The following is a 24753-nucleotide window of genomic DNA, read 5'->3' as shown; positions in this document are numbered from 1 at the left end:
GATAAAAAACAAAGAAAGAACAGGATTTCAGCATGACAGCTGTCAATGGCACAAGAAGCAGGTCTGGCACAGGTCCTCACAGAAAAAGGAACAAAGGCCTTACGCATTTCTGCATACTTGAAATAAATGGGAAAAAGAGAAAGGGTAAGGAGGGAAACTGTAGTGCAGGAGTCCATTTTTCTTCCATACGGAATTTTCTAATTGCCTGTTTTACACACAGAATTTATGGGGTGTGTCTGCCAAGCTGGGATACTGGAGTAGATGTAAACAAGAAAAGGGACCCGAGGAAAAAAAAGACCCGAGAAAAATGGCCTCAGCTGTATTTTCCATTAGCTACAATTTTATTCCTAATGGAGACATGTTTGGAATTCTGGACAATATAAGTGAGTTTGTTCAAAAATCAATAATGTCAAGCTGACACTATAGAACATACAAAAATGTTTCCTTAATGGAACAAAAAAAGAGGCCTGACTAAGCAGGAGGGGGTACGGACCGGCCCATACCGTCTAAGCCCAAGTCCACCACAGGTGGTCTCAAGTTCTTAAATTTAAAGAAAAGGCAAAATTACCAACACGTACACCTCATGTGATAATCAATTACCTAATGTAAAATGCCTGAAATAAATACACTTAGTATGGATTATGTCAGCTCTTCAATTAGGAATAAATTCACGGTCATTTCGAAAGCTGCTTTTAATGGTGTTCTTTGTGGCAACTTCTTTTCCCCCCGACGCTCCTCATCATCCCACCTTAAGCTATCGGTCCCCCAACAGCGAACCTAAGAAATCAATCTGCTAATGTATAATTTGTAAGGCTCCTCTGACTAACAAATGGATAATTGATTCCTTCACAAATGCTGCATCCCCACGGATACGGAGCGGAATGAATAAGAAAGAAGATGGATTTCATTTTCGTTCTCTGAGATCCACTAGTTAGCAATCCCAACGTCCACATGGCTGCCCAGGCAGCTTCTTGCTCTTTAGTCACACTTAGTGAGCAAGCTTCACTTACATTCCACGTGTGAAAAGCAAACGCCTGTTCTTTCATACTTGGGAAAACTCTTTTACTGCTTATTTTACTCTCCCCTGATGATACAGCCCGAGGTGAGCAAGACCTCCAGCTAGATGTAAGAAGTCTCCGAAAAATACATCTACTTGAGAGGTATCTACACATCTACAAAACAAACCCTTATTTTCTCGCTGGACTTACTCTATGGCCAGAACAACCTAACCTTTAGCTATAACCCCCAAATTGTCTCTGCTGCTCTCAGATTTCATCTCAGGGTTTCAATACGCAGTACCAGGCTTGAATAGCTGAAGAACTGACAGTCCCCATCTGGCACTCATTGCCCCACGATACTAACTGTGATGCATTCCATTGTTAAAACGAGTATGCAAGAAAAGTGTATTCTTGTGAGGTTTTAAAGATGATCCTATCTCTCTAAGATTTAATAACTACATTAATTCAAGCTTCTTGATGTGATAATCCAGCTTTTAACAGAAGCTGCTGTTTCTGCAGGTGGAAGAAAAATGCTTTGTCAGCAGCAAATTCATTCCAATTTGGGAAATAACTGGAAAATTTAAAAAGCTACAAAGTCCTTGTTTTCCACTCTGAAGAACTGGAAGGAGTAATGGAGAAAGGAGGCACAAACTCATCTAAGTTATGTTTCAAATTTTGTATGATAATATGGCTGAAATATTCTTTATTCTACAAACAACTACTGACCAATTATAAATCTATACTTTCAAAAAAACCCATTCTTTTTCACAGAAATAGAAAAAAAAATCCTAAAATTCATATGAAACCACAAGTTTCTAAATAGCCAAATTAATCCTAAGAAAGAAAAAGCTGAGGCCTCACACTTCCGATTTCAAGCTATATTACAAAACTATATTGATCAGAACAGTACAGGACTGACATAAATGCGGACACCGAAACAAGGGCCCAGAAATAAACCCGTGCATATCACCTAGTATTTCAAGAATAGTCAATGATGAAAGGGACAGTCCCCTTAATAAATGGTGGGAAAACTGGATATTCCTATGTAAATAATAAAACTGGACCCCTATCTTATACCACTTACAAAAATAAACTCAAAATGGATTAAGAACTTAAAGGTAAGATAAGAAATCATAAAACTCCTAGAAGAAAACATAGGGGGAAATCTCCTTATGACAGTCTGGGCAATGATTTTTTTGGACATGACACCAAAAGCACCAAGACTCCAAAACCAAAACTCCAGACTATGGAAAGAACCTGGATGTCCATCAACAGATGAATGGATAAAGAAGATGTGGTATATATACACAATGGAATACTATGCAGCCATCAAAAGAAATGAAATCTTGCCATTTGCGACAACGTGGATGGAACTAGAGGGTATCATGCTTAGTGAAATAAGTCAATCGGAGAAAGACAACTATCATATGATCTCCCTGATATGAGGATATGGAGATGCAACATGGGGAGTTAGGGGGATAGGAGAAGAATAAATGAAACAAGATGGGATTGGGAGGGAGACAAACCATAAGTGACTCTTAATCTCACAAAACAAACTGGGGGTTGCTGGGAGGAGGTGGGGTTGGGAGAGGGGGAGGGGGTTATGGACATTGGGGAGGGTATGTGCTATGGTGAGCGCTGTGAAGTGTGTAAACCTGGCGATTCACAGACCTGTACCTCTGAGGATAAAAATCCATTATATGTTTATAAAAAATAAGAAATAAAAAAAATTAAAAACAAAAACAAAACTCCGCAAGTGGAATGACATCAAACTAAAAGCCTTCTGTACAGCAGAGAAAACGATCAACAAAATGAAAAAGGCAGCCTACAGAACAGAGGGTACTATGTGCAAACCACGTATCTGATCCGGGGTTAATATGCAAAATACACAAGGAAGTCACACCACTCAACAGCACGAAAACAATCTGATTTAAAAATGGGCAGAGGTAGGGCGCCTGGGTGGCTCAGTGGGTTAAAGCCTCTGCCTTCAGCTCAGGTCATGATCCCAGAGTCCTGGGATCAAGCCCCACATCGGGCTCTCTGCTCAGCAGGGAGCCTGCTTCCTCCTCTCTCTCCCTGCCTGCCTCTCTGACTAGTTGCAATCTCTGTCTATCAAATAAAGAAATAAAATCTTAAAAAAAAAATGGGCAGAGGTGGTACCTGGGTGGCGCAGTTGGTTAAGCAACTGCTTCAGCTCAGGAGTCCTGGGATCCCACATCAGGCTTCCAGCTCCACAGGGAGTCTGCTTCTCCCTCTGACTGTCTCCCCTCTCAGGCTCTCTCTTTCTCTCTCAAATAAATAAATAAAATCTTAAAAAAAAAAAAAAAAATGGGCAGAGGACTTGAACTGACATTTCTCCAGAGAAGACAGACAAATGGCTAACAAGTACAGGAAAGGTGCTCCATGCCACTAATCACCATGAAAATGCAAATCAAAACCACAATGAGTTCTCGCATCATACCTGTTAGGAAAGCTATTATAATAGCTAACAAACACTGGTGAGGATGTGGAAAAAAGGGAACCCTGGTGCACTGTTGCTGGGAATGTAAGTTGGTACAGCTCCTATGGACAACAGTGTGGGGACTCCTCAAAAAAATCAACACCAAAACTATCACATGATCCAGCAATCTCAATTCTGGGTAGAAATCCAAAGGTAATACTGCATGATCTCAAAGAGCTCTGTACCCCCACGTTCACTGCACCATTATTCATAACAGCCAAGATATGGGAACAACCTTAGTGTCCACTGACAGATAAATGGATAAAGAAAATGTGTGTGTACATATATATATATATATATATACACACAGCTGGATGTATATATACACACATACACACACATATATATATTCACATTTTTATGTATATGTACATATATGTGTATATACACACATATATGTGTATATTGTGTATATATTATTAAATATTCCATATATACATATATGGAATATTATTCAGCTATATAAAAAAAATCCTGCCATTTACAACCCCACAGATGGACCTTGAGGGCATGATGCTAAGTGAAGTAAGTCAGACCAAAAAGGACAAATACTCACTTACATGTGGAATCTGAAAACACCCAATTCCTAGAAACTGAGTAAAATGGCGGTTGCAGGGATAAGGGGGTGAAGAGATAGGGAGATGTTGGTCAAAGGTACAAAGTTATAAGATGAGGAAGTTCAGAGGCTCTCCGGTACACTATGGTGACTGCAGTAAAAAATACCGTGTTCTATACATGAAAGTTGCTATGAGAGAAGAGCTTTAATGTTCTCACCATAACAACATGAAATGGTAATTATATGAGGCAAAAGCGAGCCTGACTGTGGTAAACGTTTTGAAATACGTGTGTGTGTCAGTTCATAACACTGTACACCTTACACTTACATATTATACATTATATTGCAATAAAGCTTGAAAAAATGAAACTGCATATTCTAAAAATAAATTACTAACCTATTATGTAAACAAGGTTGATTTCTGAGCGAAAAGTATTTTAAATAACTTATGTGTTAGTTAAAATATTAAGCACAGTTATTTTAATATGAAATAATTACATGTCTGCTATTTGAGGTAGTGTCCATTGTACTTCTAATGCAAGAATTCCCAAATACCCTCCCAGTATCACAGTCTACTGAACTACAGAATATTCCCTTCCATGATTCAAGTAGCTTTATGGTTCATCAAAGCTTTCTTCTGATGCTGCAAAATTCTGTGTAAATATTAAATTAACTTTAGATAGAGTACATTGTCTACATTTCCTGATAGTCTTAATAAATATTCTATAACTTCCACAAAAATACTGTTTGGTAGGAAAAAACAAATGTATTAAATTTAAGTGGCAAATTAGAGATACTTAACTTGTATTTTAATAATCAAAAACTGAAGTTACCCTGTTAGAAAATCAATGTCCCTAGAAAATGATTTAAACTCTAACTGGTGTCTTGAAAATCATCTGAAAGAAGTAAAAACTTTTTTAAAAAAAATTTTATTTATTTATTTGACAGAGAGAGAGATCACAAGTAGGCAGAGATCACAAGCAGGCAGAGAGAGAGGGAAGCAGGCTCCCTGCTGAGCAGAGAGACTGATGCAGGGCTCGATCCCAGGACCCTGGGATCATGACCTGAGCTGAAGGCAGAGACTTAACCCACTGAGCCACCTGGGCGTCGCAAGAAGTAAAAACTTCTTGACAGTCTTGGGAATGAGAAGAAATGGAAATGCGAAGAATGAAAAGAAGTTCTCAGGAAGAGTCACCTTGTTGAGAAAGAAAAGAATTCTGTCCATTCATTTTGTCATGGCGGTTTTAACTTGAGCTTAAATTTTCTGCATTTATAAGATTGCTTATCAATCAGTCTTTGCAAGCCAGTGAGACATTCCTGAATACTTTGACCTTTTAAGAGTATCCTCTGGGGCACTTGGGTGGCTCAGTTAAGCATCTTACTCTTGTTTCTAGTCAGGGGATCGAGCCCCCCCATCGGGCTCCATGCTCAGAAAAGAGTCTGCTTCTCCTTCTCCCTATTCCTGCCCTCCCTCCTTTCCTTCCTTCCTTCCGCTCTCTCTCTAAGAAATAGATAAATAAAATCTTAAGGAAAGAATTAAATGGTATCCTCTAATCAAGAGTTTTCACCACCTCCCCAAGAGCACCGCGGGGGTGACTTCGATGCAGTAAAGGGACAGCAGCATTTACCACTTCCTCTGACTCATCAGAGCCCTACTGCTGCACCTGCCAGCGCCCAGACACCACAGTCCCCGGGGACAGCCGGCTGGTGACGGAGTCAGACCTCGGGCCCATGGCCATACCCCACCAGGTCAGGACAACGGAGGCAAGAGCAGAGAATGGCCTTCCAGCCTGCAGAAGACTTATTACATGGATGTCCGTGTTCTAAATCCTGACAACCTTTAAAAGCGCAGGGAGGATTTGGAAGGGATTGCCTCCTAAGAAGCTGGTGCACTGCTGATTCCTAGAGCTGATTCCATCTTCTGCCCGCACCTGCTATGTCCCCACCAACAACGGCAGGAGGCAGGCTCGCACATGACATCCGCTCAATGCAGGCCTCATCAACCTGGGCACGGATGAAAACATGGCTTCAGTCTAAGGCCAAGTGAGGCTTTTGGTCTACTGTTATTTAGGTATTTATTTCGTCCTCTTTCATTCACACTCCAGGGACGGTGCTGGATGCCAGGTGAACACAGTAAATGTGGGCCTTACCCTTATGAGGATGGCAGCCCATGGAAGCGCTGTTCCTATATAAGACTTTAACCTTTCAGGGCCACTACAGCCGGGACCTGCAGGGATCTGCAGCCGTCCCCAAGCTCGTTCTCCCCAGAGACTGCAGTGTCCATCTGCTGAACAATTCAGAGGGGGCATTTTGGCTAAGTCCCCTTCTGATGCCTCGGGTACTAACTTTGGCAGTTGAGTGAGGAAAACTTTAATAGGAAATCAGTTTGAGCAACAGCATAAGGAGCCAGACAAGTGTCCTTTTCTAGCAACCACTCCAGAATTACTGAGCGCGGGCCCGCGACCCAACATGGTGCCGAGTTCATGATGCCATTTATGTAAAACAGTTGTTTTGCTGGAAAACAACTGTTAAAAGAATAAACATGTGTTACATACATAAATGACCTGGAAAGAAATACAACTGACAGTTTTCAAAAATGGTAAAACATAATAATGTGTGAAGTATGACAGAAAATGATGTGTTCTTAAACTGAGTTATTTGTCCCTACTTATACATGCATCCAACAAAGACACAGAGAAAGTGACAAAGGAAAGCAGAGCTGCCAAAGAAATTCAAAGTCATCAGCCTTGAGAGGGAATAGTGCAGAAGAGAAATTTACTAATAAATGCATTTTACAAGAGAGCAACTAATATTACCAGACACCCTCCATGATACAAAGCAGATTAAAGAAAAAGTGGACAAACAGCGCCTGCCTTCAAGGTGTTTGTGTACAGAGGCTCTGGGAATCCAGCACTTTGTGACATTCTATTTTATCATTTAACCACGATATTACAGATCATTATTTATATAACCAGCTCCACGACCTATTTGGCCTGAGAACAGGGGCTGTGTTTTGTCATTCTTTATAATCTGTGCACCTACTTACAAAATGTTGACTGAAGGAGTAAGAAGCAATCAGTGAATGAATATGGAAAAGACACTCTTCCGTGTGGGTCATCAAGAAAGCTGCCATAAAAAAGGTGGGACACGGAGCATTTTCATAGGCAAAGTCAGGAAAGCACATGGCAGCAAGAGCCAAAGCACAAAGTCTGAATACAGCTCAGGCCACAAGGATGGAGAATCCTGTCGCGGAGACAGTGAAAGCCTGGGGGGTGCAGAGAGAACCTCTGTTTTATTCCACAGGCATCAAGGGACACACGAGTGTTTTCGGGGACAGGAGTAACAGAATCCTAGCTTTCCCCTGGGAAGACTGCTTGGGCAGCTGTGTGAAGGATGGATTTGGTGGGGTGGGGGGGCAAGAGGCAGGGAGATCAGCTGGGTTTCACTGCAATAATCCAAGTGACATGCAATAAAGACTTGACCAAGAGTGGTGGCGATATAAAGAGGGAGCGAAAGAAAGAACGAGCTCAGAATAGACTCTCAGGGGATATACAAGGCAACGGAGGCACATGGAGGATAAACGTCCCAGAGATGGAAGCAGATCTGGAGGAGAAAAGAATGGAACCTTCTAAAGACATGACATCCAGCAGGGGACTGGAAAAGCCTCGTCTTTGTGGTAAGGAAAGATGAGCTGCTTCTTGGCTATCGTGTTTAGATTCAAAAAGAGACTATACCTGGTCTGACCCACTCCACCTGCTGATAAAGAAACAAGGACTTCCGAAAGATACACGGTCCAATTCAAGAGCAGGACCCCGCTGGGGGGCGTTTGAGGGCAGTCAGGTGGGGGAGCCAGGACTCAGCAGAGAAGGACAGAGCAGTCCCTTCTATTCTAGTGGTAATTCCAACACAGATGTCTCCATGCATCACATAACCCAACTCATCTAAATTATTTCAAAAGATACTTTAGCACAGAAATAAATACTGATGTTTTAATACCCAAAGAAGTTCAGCTGAAGGGGGACACCATGAACAAGGTATCCTCTATAGGCAGCCCTGAAGTTCCTAGACTACAGGGTTCTATTTACTTAAAAACATTTGAGAACGTAAAGGCTTTGTGCTTCCACAGGTTGAGGGAAAAAATCACTTCTCTAAAAAAGGTCAGCATATATCATTTAAATAACAGAGACCAAGTTATTAATCAAATAGAAAACGCCTTATTTTTCTGACATAAGATGAAGAAAGACCACTTAAAATCTCACCAATGCAGCTGTACTTTCACCACAGAGATTATTATAAGGCTCTCCAGAGTAAAAATATTGTTGCATCAATTCTCCACTAAGGCGTTTCCCAAGCAGATGGTCATCTCTCCACAGTTCTCAAAAGAAGCACCTTGTAAATGAACTTGGAATGTCTCTACACTAAAAAGAAATTCCTGAAGTCAGTTCACCAGACCTGCACTGGGAATATTTCACAGAGCATCAGGACGTAAGTAAGCGTGTTCCCACACCACCAGAGAAGTAAACCTCTTTGTGACAAGCTATAAAAGGGACGCACACCCCAAATAAACAACGGATGGGATGAAGCAGGCAGCAAGATTAGTCTGTAAAAATTAGTATGTTGAGGAAGTTTCTCTTTTTTCTTCCCTTTTTCCTTTTTTCCCCTTTTCTTTGTCCCTCCTTCTTCTGACTTTGCATGTCCTATACACAATGAACACAGTTAAAGGGAATCCTATCAAGGAATTAAAAGAAGTAATGGCTCTCTTTCAGGAAGTGTCATAAATGCCTGCGGACAGATGCTTGGCTTGATCTGGTTCCTCGTGATGGGATACTGAGCTTTGCACTAAATATTTTACACAGGTATCTCAAATAATCCTCAAATTAAACATATTGCTCCAGGATGGGATATGCTCTACATTTTACAGAGAAAGAAAATGCTAGGTTAAATAACCTGCCCGAACTACTGAACGTGGGGAGACAGAGCCCAAGCCTGGCCAGCAGCCATGGCGCCATACAGCCTGTGTCCCACCTCAGGACCACATCCTGCCAACCCAGCCTCTCTTCTGCTGGGCATCGCTGCCCTGTCTGCCTTCATCTACAACCAGCCAGTCAGTGCTTCTCTTCCCACATCTGTTCCGGGCTAGCTGCATTTCCAATAATGCAACTGAGTCAAGGTCCAAAGGGGAAAAAAAATGGGAAACCAGCAGGTTCAGGGGGTTGCAAATTTTTGTGTAATCCCCCCCGCCTGCCCCCGGCAAGGCAAGAACTGCAGACTCCATCTTGATGCCAAGGAATAAATTCCTGTCTTCACAGAATAGTGAGGATTTTTTTTTCTTAAGAACAAAAAGTTAAATGAAAAAGGAAAATTTATACAGAGGATATCTTTATGACTTAGTAAGGGCAAAATATTTTTCCCCCAGAAGACTAAAAAGTACTAACTGTAAGTGATTAGATTAATATATATTTACTGCATTCATATAAAAAGCTTCTGAACTGAAAATACCACAAATATGGAATTAAAAGATAAACCATAGACTAGAAGGCATCTGCCATGCTTCTGACAAGGAGATGTGTCCAGACTCTCTTTTTTAGCTATCTGAAGAGAACGCCCAATTCCCTGGCCCCCCACCCGTGTCTGGTATCTGGTACTCATCAGACTTTTAAGGGTTTGGCCAAACTGCTAAGTGTGAAATGGTTATCTTATGGTTTAGAAAATTTCACATTTGCCTGACTCTTCTCCATCCAGAGAAATTGGGCATCCTGTCATGTGGTTATTGGAGACACGTGGGGTTTTCCATCTGAGAACTTCCTGTTCATCTTTGTCCAGTTTCAGTTGTTCTCTGGGTTGTGTTTTCCTCACCGATCTCTAACAGCTCATTGTAGAAGAAATATTTTAACAAAAATATGTGGTTAACATTTGCTACAAACACCCTATGATTATAGCTTTTACAGAACATAAAGAATCAAAACAAGTAAATGAATAAAAACAATAAAGCTGAGATTTAAAGTATTAATTTAGTGTGAAAATGCAAGTCATCAGTTTCATTTACTAGAAAGACTTACTGGCAAGTATTAAATTTGACTTGCGACTTCTGATTTTGAGCCTTCACACAATCCACCCTGATCAATGTTGTTATTTTTCCTTGTAAACAGTGAACTTTTTAATTACAAATCAATTTAGAACTTTACACACATACTCACAAAGTATATGAACTAACAATTCCCCAAAGAGTAAAGAGCCTCATTAGTAACCAGAAAAATACAAAGTGAATCAATAAAGTCCCATTTTCTAGAAATCTAAGTGGCAGAGAATTTCTGAATGATAACAGCTAATGCTGGTGACAAGACACAGTGACGCATACTCATACAGGGCCGGCAGGAGTACAATTCGGTATAATCTAAATCTACTGAAATGCAAAACCTTCAAAGTGAACGAGTGATTTCACCTCAAAGATGTGTTCAAAGACTCAGTCACCAGAGTCCTCAGCCTACCCAAGGCTGTTCACCCCAGTATCACTCCTAGATTGAGCATTGGGCAGTAAGCGGATTAGGCACTGGGAAGTTGGCTCCTGGACAGCTCTGGGCAGTAACAGACCAACTTTTTACTTCAAGAAACTGATTCTGTTAGAATGGGGCTCCCTCCTTCCCCCATCCAATACCTACTCCTAACTCAAGCCTGGCCAGAGCTTCCTATTAAACACCTGTAGAGACTGCTTCAGACAGAATTATATACCTAACCAGGCCCATCAAACCTGCCAGAGTTACTGATGAGGGAGTCCTGTCTCGCTTACGAGGATGCTAGCGCCCTAACATCAGTCTGGGGCTGTGGGCTAACCGTGATGCTCACCAGATGAAGAGAGCCTATCCCAGGGACGGGTACCGTATGGGTCTTCTCAGATCGGCACATCTGAGCCTGGCATCCCCACTTCAACTTGATTTACAACAGGAGCCAATACTTCTCACTGTCCATTAAGCCTGGCGGAATTGGGTTTCCATCACCGAGCAATGAAAGTGCCCTAATGTATTCAATTTTTTTCCACTAAAGTAAAATGGAATTAGATTTTTAGACTACCTCACTACCTCACAAGGCATTTAATTCTGAGATGAAACTCTTCTAAAATATTAACAAAATACTGGTTGTCTTTCTGCTAACTAGGTACACCCCAACAAGATACTTAGCACAGAAGGTGTTTACTCCATTATTTCAAAGAAACCCATTTTTATCTCACCTGAAAGAGAGTGCCCATGCTATGCAGAAACAGAAAACAAATCCTTACCTGTCCAGTGACTGCACCCTCACTCACTATATCATTTCTGTAAAAGGTGATGCTCCTCCCAAAAAGGAATATGCAATACAGAACACATAGTACTTACATAAAACAGACCAAAATAGGAAAAAGACGTTGATAATACTGGTAAAATTCTTCTACCTCTCATGGAAGCTAAACTTTTGGTATTTTCCCCAGCCATACATCATTGGTTGGAAATAAGGAAATTATACAAAAATTTAAAGAAGACAGCATTTGTCTTTTGACTCATAATTTAAAGAAAAGCCAAAGGAGCCAGTAATTAGATAATCTAGATCCCATTCTGTGGGGTGCCATTTATAAATGTCAAGCGCCTTAAAGAATACCCAATGATTTGGGCTTACATAAATGGAAATAACAAATATTTTGATGTGTAAATATCACCTCCTGGAACACATTATTCCATTTCTTTTCTGTAGCTAGTCTTTCTATAGTTAGGATTTTTTAACAGCTTTCCTCAGATACAACTGACATACAATAAACTGCACATATTTAAAGTGCAAATGTGGTAAGTCCTGACGTATATACACACTTGTGAAACCCTCCCCCAAATCAATATAGTAAATACATCTATCACCCCTGAAAGTTCCCTTATGCCACTTTATAAACCCTCCGCTTCTCTCAAAGCAATCACTGATCTTGTTGTCACTCTAGATTTCTTTGCATTTTCCAGCATTTTCTATAATTGGAACCATATAGTAGATAGGCTTTTCAGTCTGACTTCTTTCACTTAACATGACAGATCTGAGAATCTTCCCTGTGGTAGCATGTATCAATAGTTCATTCCTTTTACTGATAAGCAGAATGCCACTGTATGGTTAAACCACATTTTGGTTATCCATTCCCCTGTCCGTCTACATGTGAACTTTCACACACAAGTCATTGTACAAGTATATGCTTTCATTTCCTCAGGGTCAAGGGACTAGATCACAGGGTAGGTCTATGTTGAATGTTTTTGAAAACTGCTCAACTGCCTTCCCAAGCTGGTTCTACCATTTTCCACTTCCACCAGTAGTGTGAGTGAGTTTCAGTTTTTCTACATGCTTACCGACACCTGTTACTGGTGATCAGTCTTTGTCATTTTAGCCGATCTAAGAGGTCGTTAGTGGTATATATTCTTCCATTTTACTTTGTTTTGTTGCCATCAATTAAACCAACAAAACCTAAAGTGTTCTGACCTAATAGCTGCCCCCAGAAGCGATACACTTCCTCTTACTAGAGGTATAAAAGAAGGACTGAACAAGCAAATGACAAGAACACTTCTGAAAAATTTCATGTCTTGGGTGGGGAGATGATTAAAGACTCTTTAGGTTCCCAATTATCAGAATATATCATGATTCCATCAAATGAAAAATACTCAGGAATTTTAGGCCAACAAGTAATTTCTACAAAGAGTTAATAAAGCAAAGCTGTTCAAACAGAAAATGAGAACTTGTTTAAAGAAAAATTAATATACCACTAACTCAAGGTATACATTATCTGTTATCAAACTATACACAGACACTTATATATAAAAGCCCCGACCTTCTGGTCCATGTCATCTGATTTACCATCACTCTAATGGTTTCATTTAGTTCCCTAAACACTCTCAACCCCAAAGCCAGTAACCATGAAGACACTCTCATGAAAACACTCCCTTTCTTTCCCCTTTGGTCCTTCTGCCAAACCTGCTGAAGAAGTCTCTCTCACTGCATCTCACCATTTTTCCCTGTCCATTCCCTTACTCACAAGCCACTAGTGGAAAACCAAATACATATGTAGATAAAAAGGCTGTGATAAATGTTTCTTGCCCTTCCAGATTCCCTGTTGTATATGAAGGCATCACCCTGTCCAGAGCCACTCCAACAATTGAGGAACGCTCATTCACCTGTCAAGATTCACCTCAAATTTTCACTTTCTCCCACTTGCAAAGTTAACCACATCTCCTGAGTCTCCACATTGTTTATAATCCTCCCAACGTGCTCACTTCTGAGAGGTGCCTGACTTCCAAAGAAAGAAGCACCAGATGGAGGACTCACTCTACTACAGAACGGAGTCTACAGGTTTTCCGCCAGGCTCCAGTCTCAGAGTCACATTCTCTCTCTACCCAGTTGAGGGTCATGTTCCAAAAAGTTAAAATCACTACAACTCTGACTTTGAAATGTGTGGAGTACCAGGGTGATTTCATTCAGTGAAGAAATACTTTCAATTTCAGCTATTTAAGGGATATTTGCCCAAATGCAGTTACCACTAAGAAGTCCTGGATTACCACGTGTTGTAAGCATAACACTTCAACTGTTCTCAGTGACAGAAGCATCCTTAAAGATGAATATGTTTTCTTAGCCACCTCTGTGCACAGATGTTACCAAAGTTATAAAGCTATCTATAAATAATCCACAAACTGGAGATGATTTAAATACAAAAATGCAGAAAATTGGAAATAAGATTTTCCTTGGCATCAGTTAGAATGAGTTCCACTTAAGTAATTCTCAACTCATTTGACACATTTCTTATCACTCAAAGTACAGAGTCCAAATATAGAAGACAGATTCTTTCAACACCTAAGAATCTGAGGCCTGTCAATTAGTCTTCAACAGGTATTACAGACACTGACAATTTGAGCCAACAATGTACCACTCTGGTATTATCAAAAGATACATGCCATGCTTCCCAAGTAATGATGGTGAGTGCCATGAGACCCAGAAAAGAGCAGTTTCTTTGTTCAACGATGGCTTCCATTTTTTTAAGATCTGCTCCAACGGCTCTTTTAATGAACAGTCACCCCAATATTATCCTGGCACATTTTGAATGAGCCCAAAATAGTTGGGCTCCTCAGAGTAGTAAGGAATGTATGGTATCTGTACTAACTCTAAAGAAATGGTCATGTCTGTCTGATTTCCCATAATGTACACACAATAATCTGGCTGTGGCAAAGGAAGGTGTAAAACCCTGTTTATCTGGAAAACCGTCCAGATAGAAGGAACTTTACAGATTTGGAACTGTTAGAGTTCAGCCAACTTGTATCAATGCCTCACTATCTTCCACTTTTAATGCTGAGCACTAAGGATGCATGCAGAGCTAAATCAGACAGAGAAACTGCCCTCAGGAAGCTCACATTCTATGGGGAGAATGACAGATGCAAATAATCTCAACAAAAATACTGCATGTTCAAGACATGGCAATAATGCGAAAGAGGAGGAGGTCAAATCATGTGAATGATAAAAGGTGTTTGTGCATATTACAAATGCAGTCTAAGAAGCTTCAAGGAACAGTAAATTTTCAGGATTACATTAGCAAAGAGATGAGAGGGCAGATAAGTATTTCTTTTCTCTGAAACATGAAATAAAGATGGATGATCCTGCAAACAACATTTACGTCTCAACACACAGGAAAGATTTATATTAGAAATGAATTCCTCTAAGCCAAAGAAAGCAGAAGGCCAAGAGTGCAATCCAAAAGATGGCCCAGAGACAAAAATGACACCATGCTCATTCAGAGGCCCAGGAAGCAGTCACAGAAACATCTTTTCAAAGCTGGATAGGGGAAATGACCTGTCAGAATGTCTAGGTATGTGAGGGAGGCCTACAATAAACCAGACAAAGTAAGCGAGTACAGGGGCAGGGAATACAGAATCAAAGCAGCCCCAGCCCAATTTCCTTCAGGCTTCCTTACCTGGCACCTTTTATATCTAGAACGATCCAAGTCTCCTCAGCTTTTAAACTCTGATGACTTTCTGAATTACCCAGAGCAACTAGGAAAAATCTGCGTATATGTTAAATACTTGGTAAGTACTACTGAATAAAAGGGTTACTTTCTAAAAGCAGGAGTTAAGGTACAAATTTCAAAAGGAAGAATGGAGCCAACGGAAGAAGGGCATTCCAGAAAGAAGTGATGAAAAGCCTGGACACAAGCATGCAGGTCCGAGACAATCCTCAGGCAATGGTGAGTGGATCAGATGACTGGAGGAGAAAGGAAGGAAAACAAAGATCACAAAGGGAGCTTTGGCCACATGACCAACCAGGATCTTGAGATCTGATGCAGCTGGGAAGTCCTAAGGAGCCATCCGGTGTTCTCGGAGGCAGAGATTAGACTGACGGTGGGAGATTAAACAGAAACTAAGACCCCCTAGAAGAAGAGATGTTCAGATACTGTCCTGTGAAGCTACTTAAATTCTGATAGAGATCTGGGATTTTATTAGCATATAACATGAGGAAGTACCAAAGATTAGCAGTAAGAAATACAGTGTTAGTATAATCCCCAACCAAAAAAAGAAAAAAACAGAACAGGAATAGAAACATCAATAGACCACTATCAGGAGTTCAGGAAGAATTCTGAACCTACCTCTTAAGAGATTCAGTTGAAAAAATTGCTATTTATCTTAATGCAAAATGCCCAATAAGCCCTTGTTCTGCTTTATTTCGTTTTCTTATTCTTTTCCTTTTGTAACCATCCATTTGTAGGTATTTAGCTGATGTCTCCTGCCATGGCACCATGACAGCAGAGCTGTATCATTTTCTCTTTGGAGCAAAGGAAGAAAAACACATGAAGGTAAACAGCAGAAAATTTATGTTTGGTCAGTGGAGTTCTCTGCTCTCCCTCTAGCACACTTAAAAGAACAAAGATTTAAAACATATGGAACAATGCTCCAAAATAATTTGCTCGTTACTTCCAAGTAATACTCCTAATTAGTAAGCCTTAAATTAATAAGCTTAAGGGAAGTGGATGCTACTGAAGGGAAAGCAACTACAATGATTTAAAGGCATTATAGGGGCATAAATACCATAGGCAAATTAGAAGGTATCTGAGATCCCCTAAGAATTTTGAAGTCCTATGTTATATACCGTGTAAGTTCATTAAGACAGCCATTTTTCAGGGGACTATGGCCTGATCTATATTACAGGTAATTTTCTTAGCAACCTGAGCATTTTACATGGGAAACTAGCCCCACTTTCATTTCACTCTGAGTTCAAAGAGAAGTGAACTTTATCAATTAAGTCTGAATTAACATAAAGTCGTATCTAGAAATAACCTCTAAAAAACATGTTAAAACATTAGCATATCTGAATATTCTTATAAGTATTGTGAAATATGAGTATCAACATGCAAAACAAAGCATCATTTCAGTGGTTTTCACTCTCAACCAACAAAAGAAAAGTAACAGATGGCCGGGTGCCACAGAATCCTCTTTATCTACATTTTATGTAATTGTAGAAGAATATACAAGAGAAGGAGTAACCTCAGTGGTGTGATCCATTCATATAAAGATCTCTGAACAGGAAACCGACTTAACCAATTGGATGGTATTTAGAAATGAGGAGAAGAAAGGGTTGCTTCAACAGACAAAGGATAATTTGAATTCTGAATTTTGCTCAAGGGCAAAGATACAAACAAGTGTACAGGTACCTGTGTGTGTGTGTGTGTGTGTGTGTGTGTGTGTTACTGAGGTATTAATACAGACTAAAGACCACAAATCTCCAATTCATAGTTCAGTGATTTTTACTTGTGTGTGTATATGGGAAGCCATAATGATAGAGAATATTATCAGCATTCCAGAAGATTCTCCTGTGCTCTCTCCCAGGCCAAAAAATAATATCTGATTTCTATCACCAGTGTTTGATTTCACCTTTTCTTGACCAGCATATAAAAGGAATCATACAACGTGTACACACTTGTGTCTGGCTTCTTTGGCTGAATGTTAAATCTGTGAAATTCATCTATGTTATTATGTATATAGACAGTCTATTCTTAATTGCTCAGAATATACCACAATTTACTTATCCATTTGACAAATGATGAATATTTGGGTTGTTTCTCGTTTGGAGCTATTATTTCTAGTATGGAGCTACTGTAACACTCATATATCTCTTGTATGTGTGTGTGTGTGAGTGTGTGTGTGTGGACATAAACACTGCACTCAGTTGTCTTGAATATATACCTACAAGTGGAACTGTGCACCACACAGTATTTCTCCTGAAATATTAATGGGAAAACAAATATCTTTCTTCAACATGCAGAATGATTTGTTTGGTTATTTCTTTTACCTCATATGTTTTTAAAGTAAAGTCAGACAGCCTCTAGTGCAATGATTCCAGCTCAAATAGCAGAATCCCTTGGGAAACTTCGTTAGAGACTCCTCTGTGTTCCCCACCCCCTGCCAAACAAAACTACCGCAATCAAAACTAGAAATGCAGTGAATGGGGTGAAGAGATACTGCTTGAGGAAATAAACACTGCGTAAACCTAAGATCTTTTTATCTTATCTAATTTTAATTTGCTTAAATTATTCCCACTTAGAAGTGAAAACTAAAGTCAGGAGTGTTTATTCATTAATTTTTAAAAATATTTGTTCACTCTCCCTGCATTTCTAATGAAGAATAAAGTTTTGGGTTAAAATGGCTACCATTACATTGAAAGAAAAGCAGCAAATTCACCTCATAATAGTATTTTAGAACTGAAAGAATCCTTTTTTAAAAGGAGCGATAGAGAGCCTCACAAAGCCATCACATCATCAGAAACAGGAAAATAAAATAATAGAGGAAAAAACTTGGAGATGAGAAGCTGTAGACTAAGATTCCTTTCAAAAGAGGACAATGTGTGTCATCTGACAGTCAAATGCATAGTATGGTAATGTTCACAAAAAAGCTAGGGTCTCCTGAAAAACCTTTCCACAGAAGACTATCAAATTCTTTGATAAACAAAATACCATCAAAATGTTTTCCTCTCCTGCCAGAAAAAATAAGAAAAAAGGTAAGGGGGCAGGCAAGGCTCCAGAGAACTTCGTTTTTTAAGATGTCACATGGGCAGATTGAAAAACAGAAAAAAAAAAAGGGGGGGGGGAAGTGTGGGCAAATTTAGGGAGGATGATACCGTAACTTATCTGCAAGAGGACACGGGATATACTTGACATAAAACTGACATCAGAAAGAGTATAAGTGAAAGGTTATACTGTGTAGACACCAAGACTGAATGAATGAATGAATGAATGAGTGACCAAAGACACGAATAAACTCCTACAGCATTTGTCTTGGTTTCTCCTTGGACAATGGAGCCAGCAGACAGGCGCATGAACCTCAGTAATGAAGCACTGCAATTTCTATACAATATTCAGAGGACTTCTTTAGAAACAGAGTGTCACGTAATCCTCTACCTAGAGCAGAAAGTTCAAGAGAACAGACAAGTGAGATTTTACTAGGTTGTTTTTTGTTTGTTGTTTTGTTTTGTTTTAATGGTGAGGAGCTCCAGGTAACACTGGGAAAAAGAGCTCTTCCCAGCATCAGCTACACATCTGAATGGATGGCAACTGAAAGAACACATGTTTCAGTCACCAAGATGGGTGTCCGGGACGTAGATGGAGGTCCAACATACATTCCTCTTGTCTGAAAGATGCTGAAGCAAAAGAAGAACCCGCAATTTGCCTGATGTATTAGTACGATTCGTGTGCGTTAAGTCCCTTCCTTGACTGTTCCCAAGATTCTGTCAACATTCAGTGGTTCAGTTTCTTTTAAGTAAAACGAAGCAACCTATTTCTTTCCTACACAATGTGTCAGCTTCAGAAACTGTGGTCTCCTTTATAAACTATACCAATCCCTTGTAATAGATCTTTCAACAAGTGCTGATGTAGTACCTATCCGTAAAACGAGCGTCCTGCTCACTCCAAATGTTCACACAAACGCAACCACGGACGCTCCTGAACCTTTTAAGGACATCTCAAACACCAAAACCAAGCTTTAAATTCCACATTTCCTTCATCCTCAATGATTCCAAGTCATTGGAATCGTTTTTTCCAAAAAATTAAAAAGTTTAGCTCTTCACTTTGAATCAACAGAATCCTCCAAAAATCCAAGCATCAAAACATTCATATAAAACATTAGCTTTCTCTATTTAGAAGAGAAAAACTGAACCAGCAAGGTGATCAATCAATCTTCCATTACACTTGGCATCTAGAGAAGATGGTGGGGCACATACTTACAACTGACCAAATGAGGGAGCTTCACACTTTAAGGATTTCACAACTTCCCCTGTTGTACATTAGGACCAGTATTCACTAATAAAAGCAGTACTTTTTCTTTTAATGTTACAATTCATCTAGATATTCCACACTGTTCTAATTTGAAAAGGGCACATGTAGAAGTATTTTAAATACCTCATTTAAAGTCAAATGGATGACTATAATAAAGTGTTTTATTTACTTAACTAAAAAGACCTATTTAACTTTTATTTATTTAACTAAAGAATTACAATTCAACAGATTTATAAAAATAAATTTTTAAATGGGGTTTATATATAAAGATACAAAGTCAAAATATAAAATGTATATATATATATGCTTATACATGTATTTATAGACCTCTTTCGTTTTACATTCACATTTATAACTTTTAGCATATACTATAAAATTCAGAGTTACACTCTCAGCACTCTGATTGAATTGATAAAGGCCCTTTCTTTAGATTATTATAACAAACTGCTAAGCTAATACTGTAAAGCATAAATTTTCAGCACAAAGTCTAATTCATACATTATTTGATGCTGTATACTTACTACATCAAACTTCTGAGTGATGTTCCCCTGGATATCAAGTAAATAAACCTTGCCGTAATGGGTGCCCAGTGCCAAAAACTGCAAGAGGAACAGAGGGGTCAGTTTATTAGTGTACATTAATACACATTTAGTAATCAAACCATTTTCAAAGTCAAGACTCTGAATGCATACGCGGTGAGCAACGCCTTGGAAGGGATGCGCTCCTTGGAGAAGGTTGTTTCCGGCTTCAGGGAAATGACAGAGCAGGGCCTGCTCTACTGTGAGAGTGCAAGCTGGCTGTCAGAACGACTCACGAGGACCCGCGTCTGCTGACAACTCATGGTGTGGATGCGGTCCGCACACCACGCCTGCTGGACTGAGGCTGCAGATTCCAGTGCAGCGGGGAAAATACGACCCACCTATGGCTGAGCTCCAAGTCCGAAGGGAATGATTAACCCCCGCTAATTCACGGCAAATGTGTAAATCTGTGCTATCATTTAAGTTGAACAAACAGATACACATACACAAATGCCAAAGCATGATTTTTTTTTTTTAAATAAAGGAAAATCTAAGTCATGCTGAGAGATGAAAAAGCTTGGAAGTATTTATATTATCAGCATTTAGATGCCTCTATAAAAGTTAATGTATAATACTGAGTGTAAATGTTTATATTCTAATGCAAAAAATATCCTCTTCAGTCACAAAATAACTGCTGAGCTACACATTCATTTTACAGTATGAAAGAGTTCATATCTCCCACTGTTCCTTTAATTCTTTGAACTAACCCTAAACAAACATGGAGAAACTTTAGGACTACCTGAAATATGACATGAGATTTTTCTTCTTTTTTACTTCTTGCGGCATTACTCAAATAGTTCCAAATTCTATGTATTTCATTGCATGGCAGCATGCTTCATTGCAACCTATAATGAAATGCTCAAATTTACAGGCACTACTAAGCGTTTCAGTCAAGCAGCACAATCTTTATAAAAATAACCTTACAGAAAGTCAAGATTTAAAAGGATTTTATCGAAATGGAATTGCTTAAAATGAAATTTCAGTTCAGGCACTTAAAATACGAAGGTACATTAAAGAGAAGTCACAAAAAGGGAAAGAAGGGGTTCATTAGAAATTCATCCCCTGCAATGCCTTTCACTCCTGCAAGGTTGCCTTTTTTCAGGAAGAAAAAAGTCCCCCGGGTAAAAAAATCAATACTGGTTAATAAAACATCAGGTGTGCAGACATAACTAGGTATGACGATTCCAGCGCACAGGCCTGCCTGAATGCACCGGGTGCCACGCCGATTACTCATCCAGGGCAGACAGCAAACCTGCTGGAAACGGGAAGCCTGGGCCCCATGAAGGAAGGGGCAAGAGGTAATTCTAGGGGGAAATTAGTCTGAATATTTAAACCAAACCGGGACCCAAAGCAAAAAAAACATTCTAATGTTGCATTCAAAGCAAAAGAACATTCTAATCAGAAACAGAGGACTCAGATGGCTCAGACGGTTGTAATTTTCTTTTGACACAGTGACACAGATATCTGACAATATCTGAATTTAAAAAAAGAAAAGAAACCTGTATAATACTAACTAAAAACAAATACTCTGCCATCTCAGCTCTTTCCGAGGCTATGATAAAACAATGTGTCTTAAAAGCTCACCACACCCCAAGTATTCAACAGTATTGATTCTCCTCATAAATACTGTATTTTGTTTGTTAGAAAAGTAAAGGGGCTTGGATCCTAAAGGTGCTTCAGTACTGGGTGATTCTCCAATGCCTCTGTGAAGGCCATTCTTGAGCTTCCAGTGACACTTTATCAAAAGTTTCAAAGGTTTTATGCAGAATACCCAAATATTAATTCCTTCCTTTTCCCTTTTTTGAAATTACTAGTTTGACTCATTTAATATTTAAGATAGAAAGAAAACATAAAATAATTATTTTGAATTTATAGTTTCAACCTGAACCTGTAATTACTTTACTTCTGAACAAAAAAAATCCAGTGGTTTCAGGGTGCCTGGGTAGCTCAGTCAGTTAAGTGTCCAACTCCTGACTTCAGCTCAGGTCATAATCTTTGCAGGGATGAGATCCATGCGGTGGGTGTGGAGACTGCTTAAGATTCTCCTTCCTGGGGCGTCTGGGAGCCTCAGTGGGTTAAGCCTCTGCCTTTGGCTCAGGTTACCATCTCGGGGTCCTGGGATCGAGCCCCATATCAGGCTCTCTGCTCAGCGGGGAGCCTGCTTCCCCCTCTCCCTCCTCCTGCCTCTCTGCCTACTTGTGATCTCTCTTTCTGTCAAATTGAAGAAAAATTAAAAAAAAAAAAAAAAAAAAAGGAAACAGATTCTCCTTCCTTCTGCCCTGCCCCGCCCGAAAATGTTAAAATTAAAATTAAAAACTGCAGTGGTTTCTATGACAAGCTACCTTTTGTTTACTAAAATGTTTCATCATTTGGATTAGATAAATTGTTGCTGCTGCCTTTTCAAAATAAATAACTTCACTGCTCTTTAAAAAAAAAGTCTGATAAGACAAGTGTATAGGTCTTAGAAAATTTATTTAACTACTAAAATTATTGATGCTTTCACCTGCTAGTGTTTTTGATAACTCAAAAATTCACAAAAAAAGGAAAAATTGGCCACAAATCACAAAAGTAAATTCAAATCCTTTGAAATGCGATTCTGTAGCCATTAAAAGCCTTGAGCTTTTATAAGTATTAATTTTTTTTTAACCTGAAGACACTTAAAATCTTGGATGGAGAAAGAATAAGCATAATTTAATCAGCCTCCTTCATGTTTACTTACAGAAACTTGACTCCTTTTATAAACTACCAGATGGATGTCCAATCCTTCTGACCCATCCCATCCACTGGCAGAATGGCTTCTACTTTTATCAAGTGAACTTTGTGTAAGTAAACAAGAGAACAAGCGACAAGCTTTGGACACTACAAAGGAAACACGTAGGAGTACATTTCCTGCGTGATTAGCTGTATAGTGTCATCTATACTCTCCCCATGGCATTTTACAGCATTCAAAACATCAGAGCAGGGAGAAACTCACTACACACATGACAAACTAAGTCCCGGGAGTTGATGTGACTTCCCTGGAAATGGTCAATCAGTGGCAGAGAGAGGGCCTGAATTAAGAGCCAAAATACTCTCAATTGGATCAGAAGCCTCATCAATAGAAACATGGGCATCAGATTAAGAGCGTGTGTTCTACAAGTCAGCACTGATTACAGTTCCCACTGTCAGAAGGCTCTTTGACTGAGTTGGTTTAACTATGGTGTTAATAAAGTTTGAGCTCTTGGCAGGCAAACTGTTCTTTTTATCCACTCAGAGGTTCAACCATATATGCTCAGATAAAAAGCAGGTATAATGGTATAATAAAGGAGACCGATTAGAAAGACTGATTAATTAAATTTAAAGAGTACGCTTAGAATGGCAGCATCTCTAAGACCCTACGGAACATGACGAATAATAGCTGTGCTTAACTCTGAAGGAGGAGTTAGACAGTAGACCCTGAGACAGACAGTCTTGTAGTAAAGACCATTTTCAGGCAGAATGGATACAACTTGCTCAAAGGTATGGAATCACATAAAATCACCCAGGACTAAGTTAAGAAATAACAAGTGGTTAGATATGGCAGAGGCATCCAGTTTGTGCCCAGGGAAAGAGACAAGTGATGAGTCTGGAAGGTCAGTTAATAGGAAACATCTGAATATTTATGGAGATGAAAGGTAGAAGAGGAAAAGGGTGTGGGAGAGGCTGTCCAAATCATGAAACACCAGGAAAACAATCAAGAATTCCAGGGAGAATTACATGATCAGATCTGACCCTCTGGAAGATGACTTTAATAGAAAGAAATAGAAATAGAAAGAAATAGAAAGCTGTGGTTGGACCAGAGTGGAAGCAAATCTGTAGGAGAGAAGACTGCCTGGAAAGATGTGTGTTAGTTCTGGAAGAAGCGACAAGTGCCTGAACTGAAAGATGAGGGCTCAGGATGGAAGTGGGCTCAGCAGGAGAGATGGGAGAAGTGACGTTATGAGTCAAAACAGCCAAGTGTTGCTACCAGAATACCACCCAAGCAGAAAAAAGTGGGAAGACATAAAGACAACTGCAGGGGGCGCCTGGGTGGCTCAGTGGGTTAAAGCCTCTGCCTTCGGCTCAGGTCATGATCCCAGGGTCCTGGGATCAAGCCCCACATCGGGCTCTCTGCTCCGCGGGGAGCCTGCTTCCTCCTCTCTCTCTGCCTGCCTAGTTGTGATTTCTCTCTGTCAAATAAATAAAATATTTAAAAAAAAAAAAAAAAAAAAAGACAACTGCAGGAGAGGGCAAGATCTTCGGGGGCCTTACACACCACAGTAAGGAGCTTAGACTTTATGTAGCAGATGGTGAAAATCACACTAGGGTTTTAAACCTGTATTTTCAACACATCCTGGCAACCAGGTGGCAGAAGGCTTTCAAGTAGAAAAGTGAGAGGTCTGTGAGTGCAGGCAGGGGAAGTGCAAAAACCGTCAGGGCTTAGGAATGACTGGGTGGAAGCAAAGGAAAGTCAGCTTTGGCTTAGGTGACAAGAGACTGTGATGCCACCAAATGGGATAGAGATCAAAAACAGACGAGAGATTAGGGATGGAAAGGAAGAAGCATTCATCATGGGTGCGCTGAGTTTCAGGTACACACAGAACAAAAGGAAAATCTATTTAAGAGGCAGGGGGATAAAGCAGCACACTACTCTGGGGAGGTGTCAGTGTGTAGATGGTCACACGAATTATGACATTTAAAATGAAGAAAAGTACAAACTAAACAGAAATGTGGACAATGGGCCAAATCCTGGGAACACCAACATGTGAAGGAAAGGTGGAGGGAAGGAAAAAGTGAAAGAACGAGAAGGGAATCATAGCAAT

At 39.8% G+C, this 24753-nt stretch overlaps 1 protein-coding gene across 3 annotated transcripts in view; it reads right to left on the bottom strand.

The window, feature by feature from the left end:
* Positions 1-24753, bottom strand: part of VPS41 (VPS41 subunit of HOPS complex) — a 185080-nt gene that overhangs the window by 120097 nt on the left and 40230 nt on the right. For all 3 annotated transcript variants that reach the window (XM_046020128.1, XM_046020127.1, XM_046020126.1), the window contains exon 4: positions 19877-19954. In XM_046020128.1, the coding sequence (XP_045876084.1) occupies positions 19877-19954 (78 nt within the window). The remainder of the gene's footprint in view (positions 1-19876; positions 19955-24753) is intronic.

Source organism: Meles meles, chromosome 10 (genome assembly GCF_922984935.1).
Source record: "Meles meles chromosome 10, mMelMel3.1 paternal haplotype, whole genome shotgun sequence".
Classification (NCBI taxonomy): domain Eukaryota; kingdom Metazoa; phylum Chordata; class Mammalia; order Carnivora; family Mustelidae; genus Meles; species Meles meles.
This window is presented reverse-complemented; position numbering and strand designations above follow the sequence as displayed.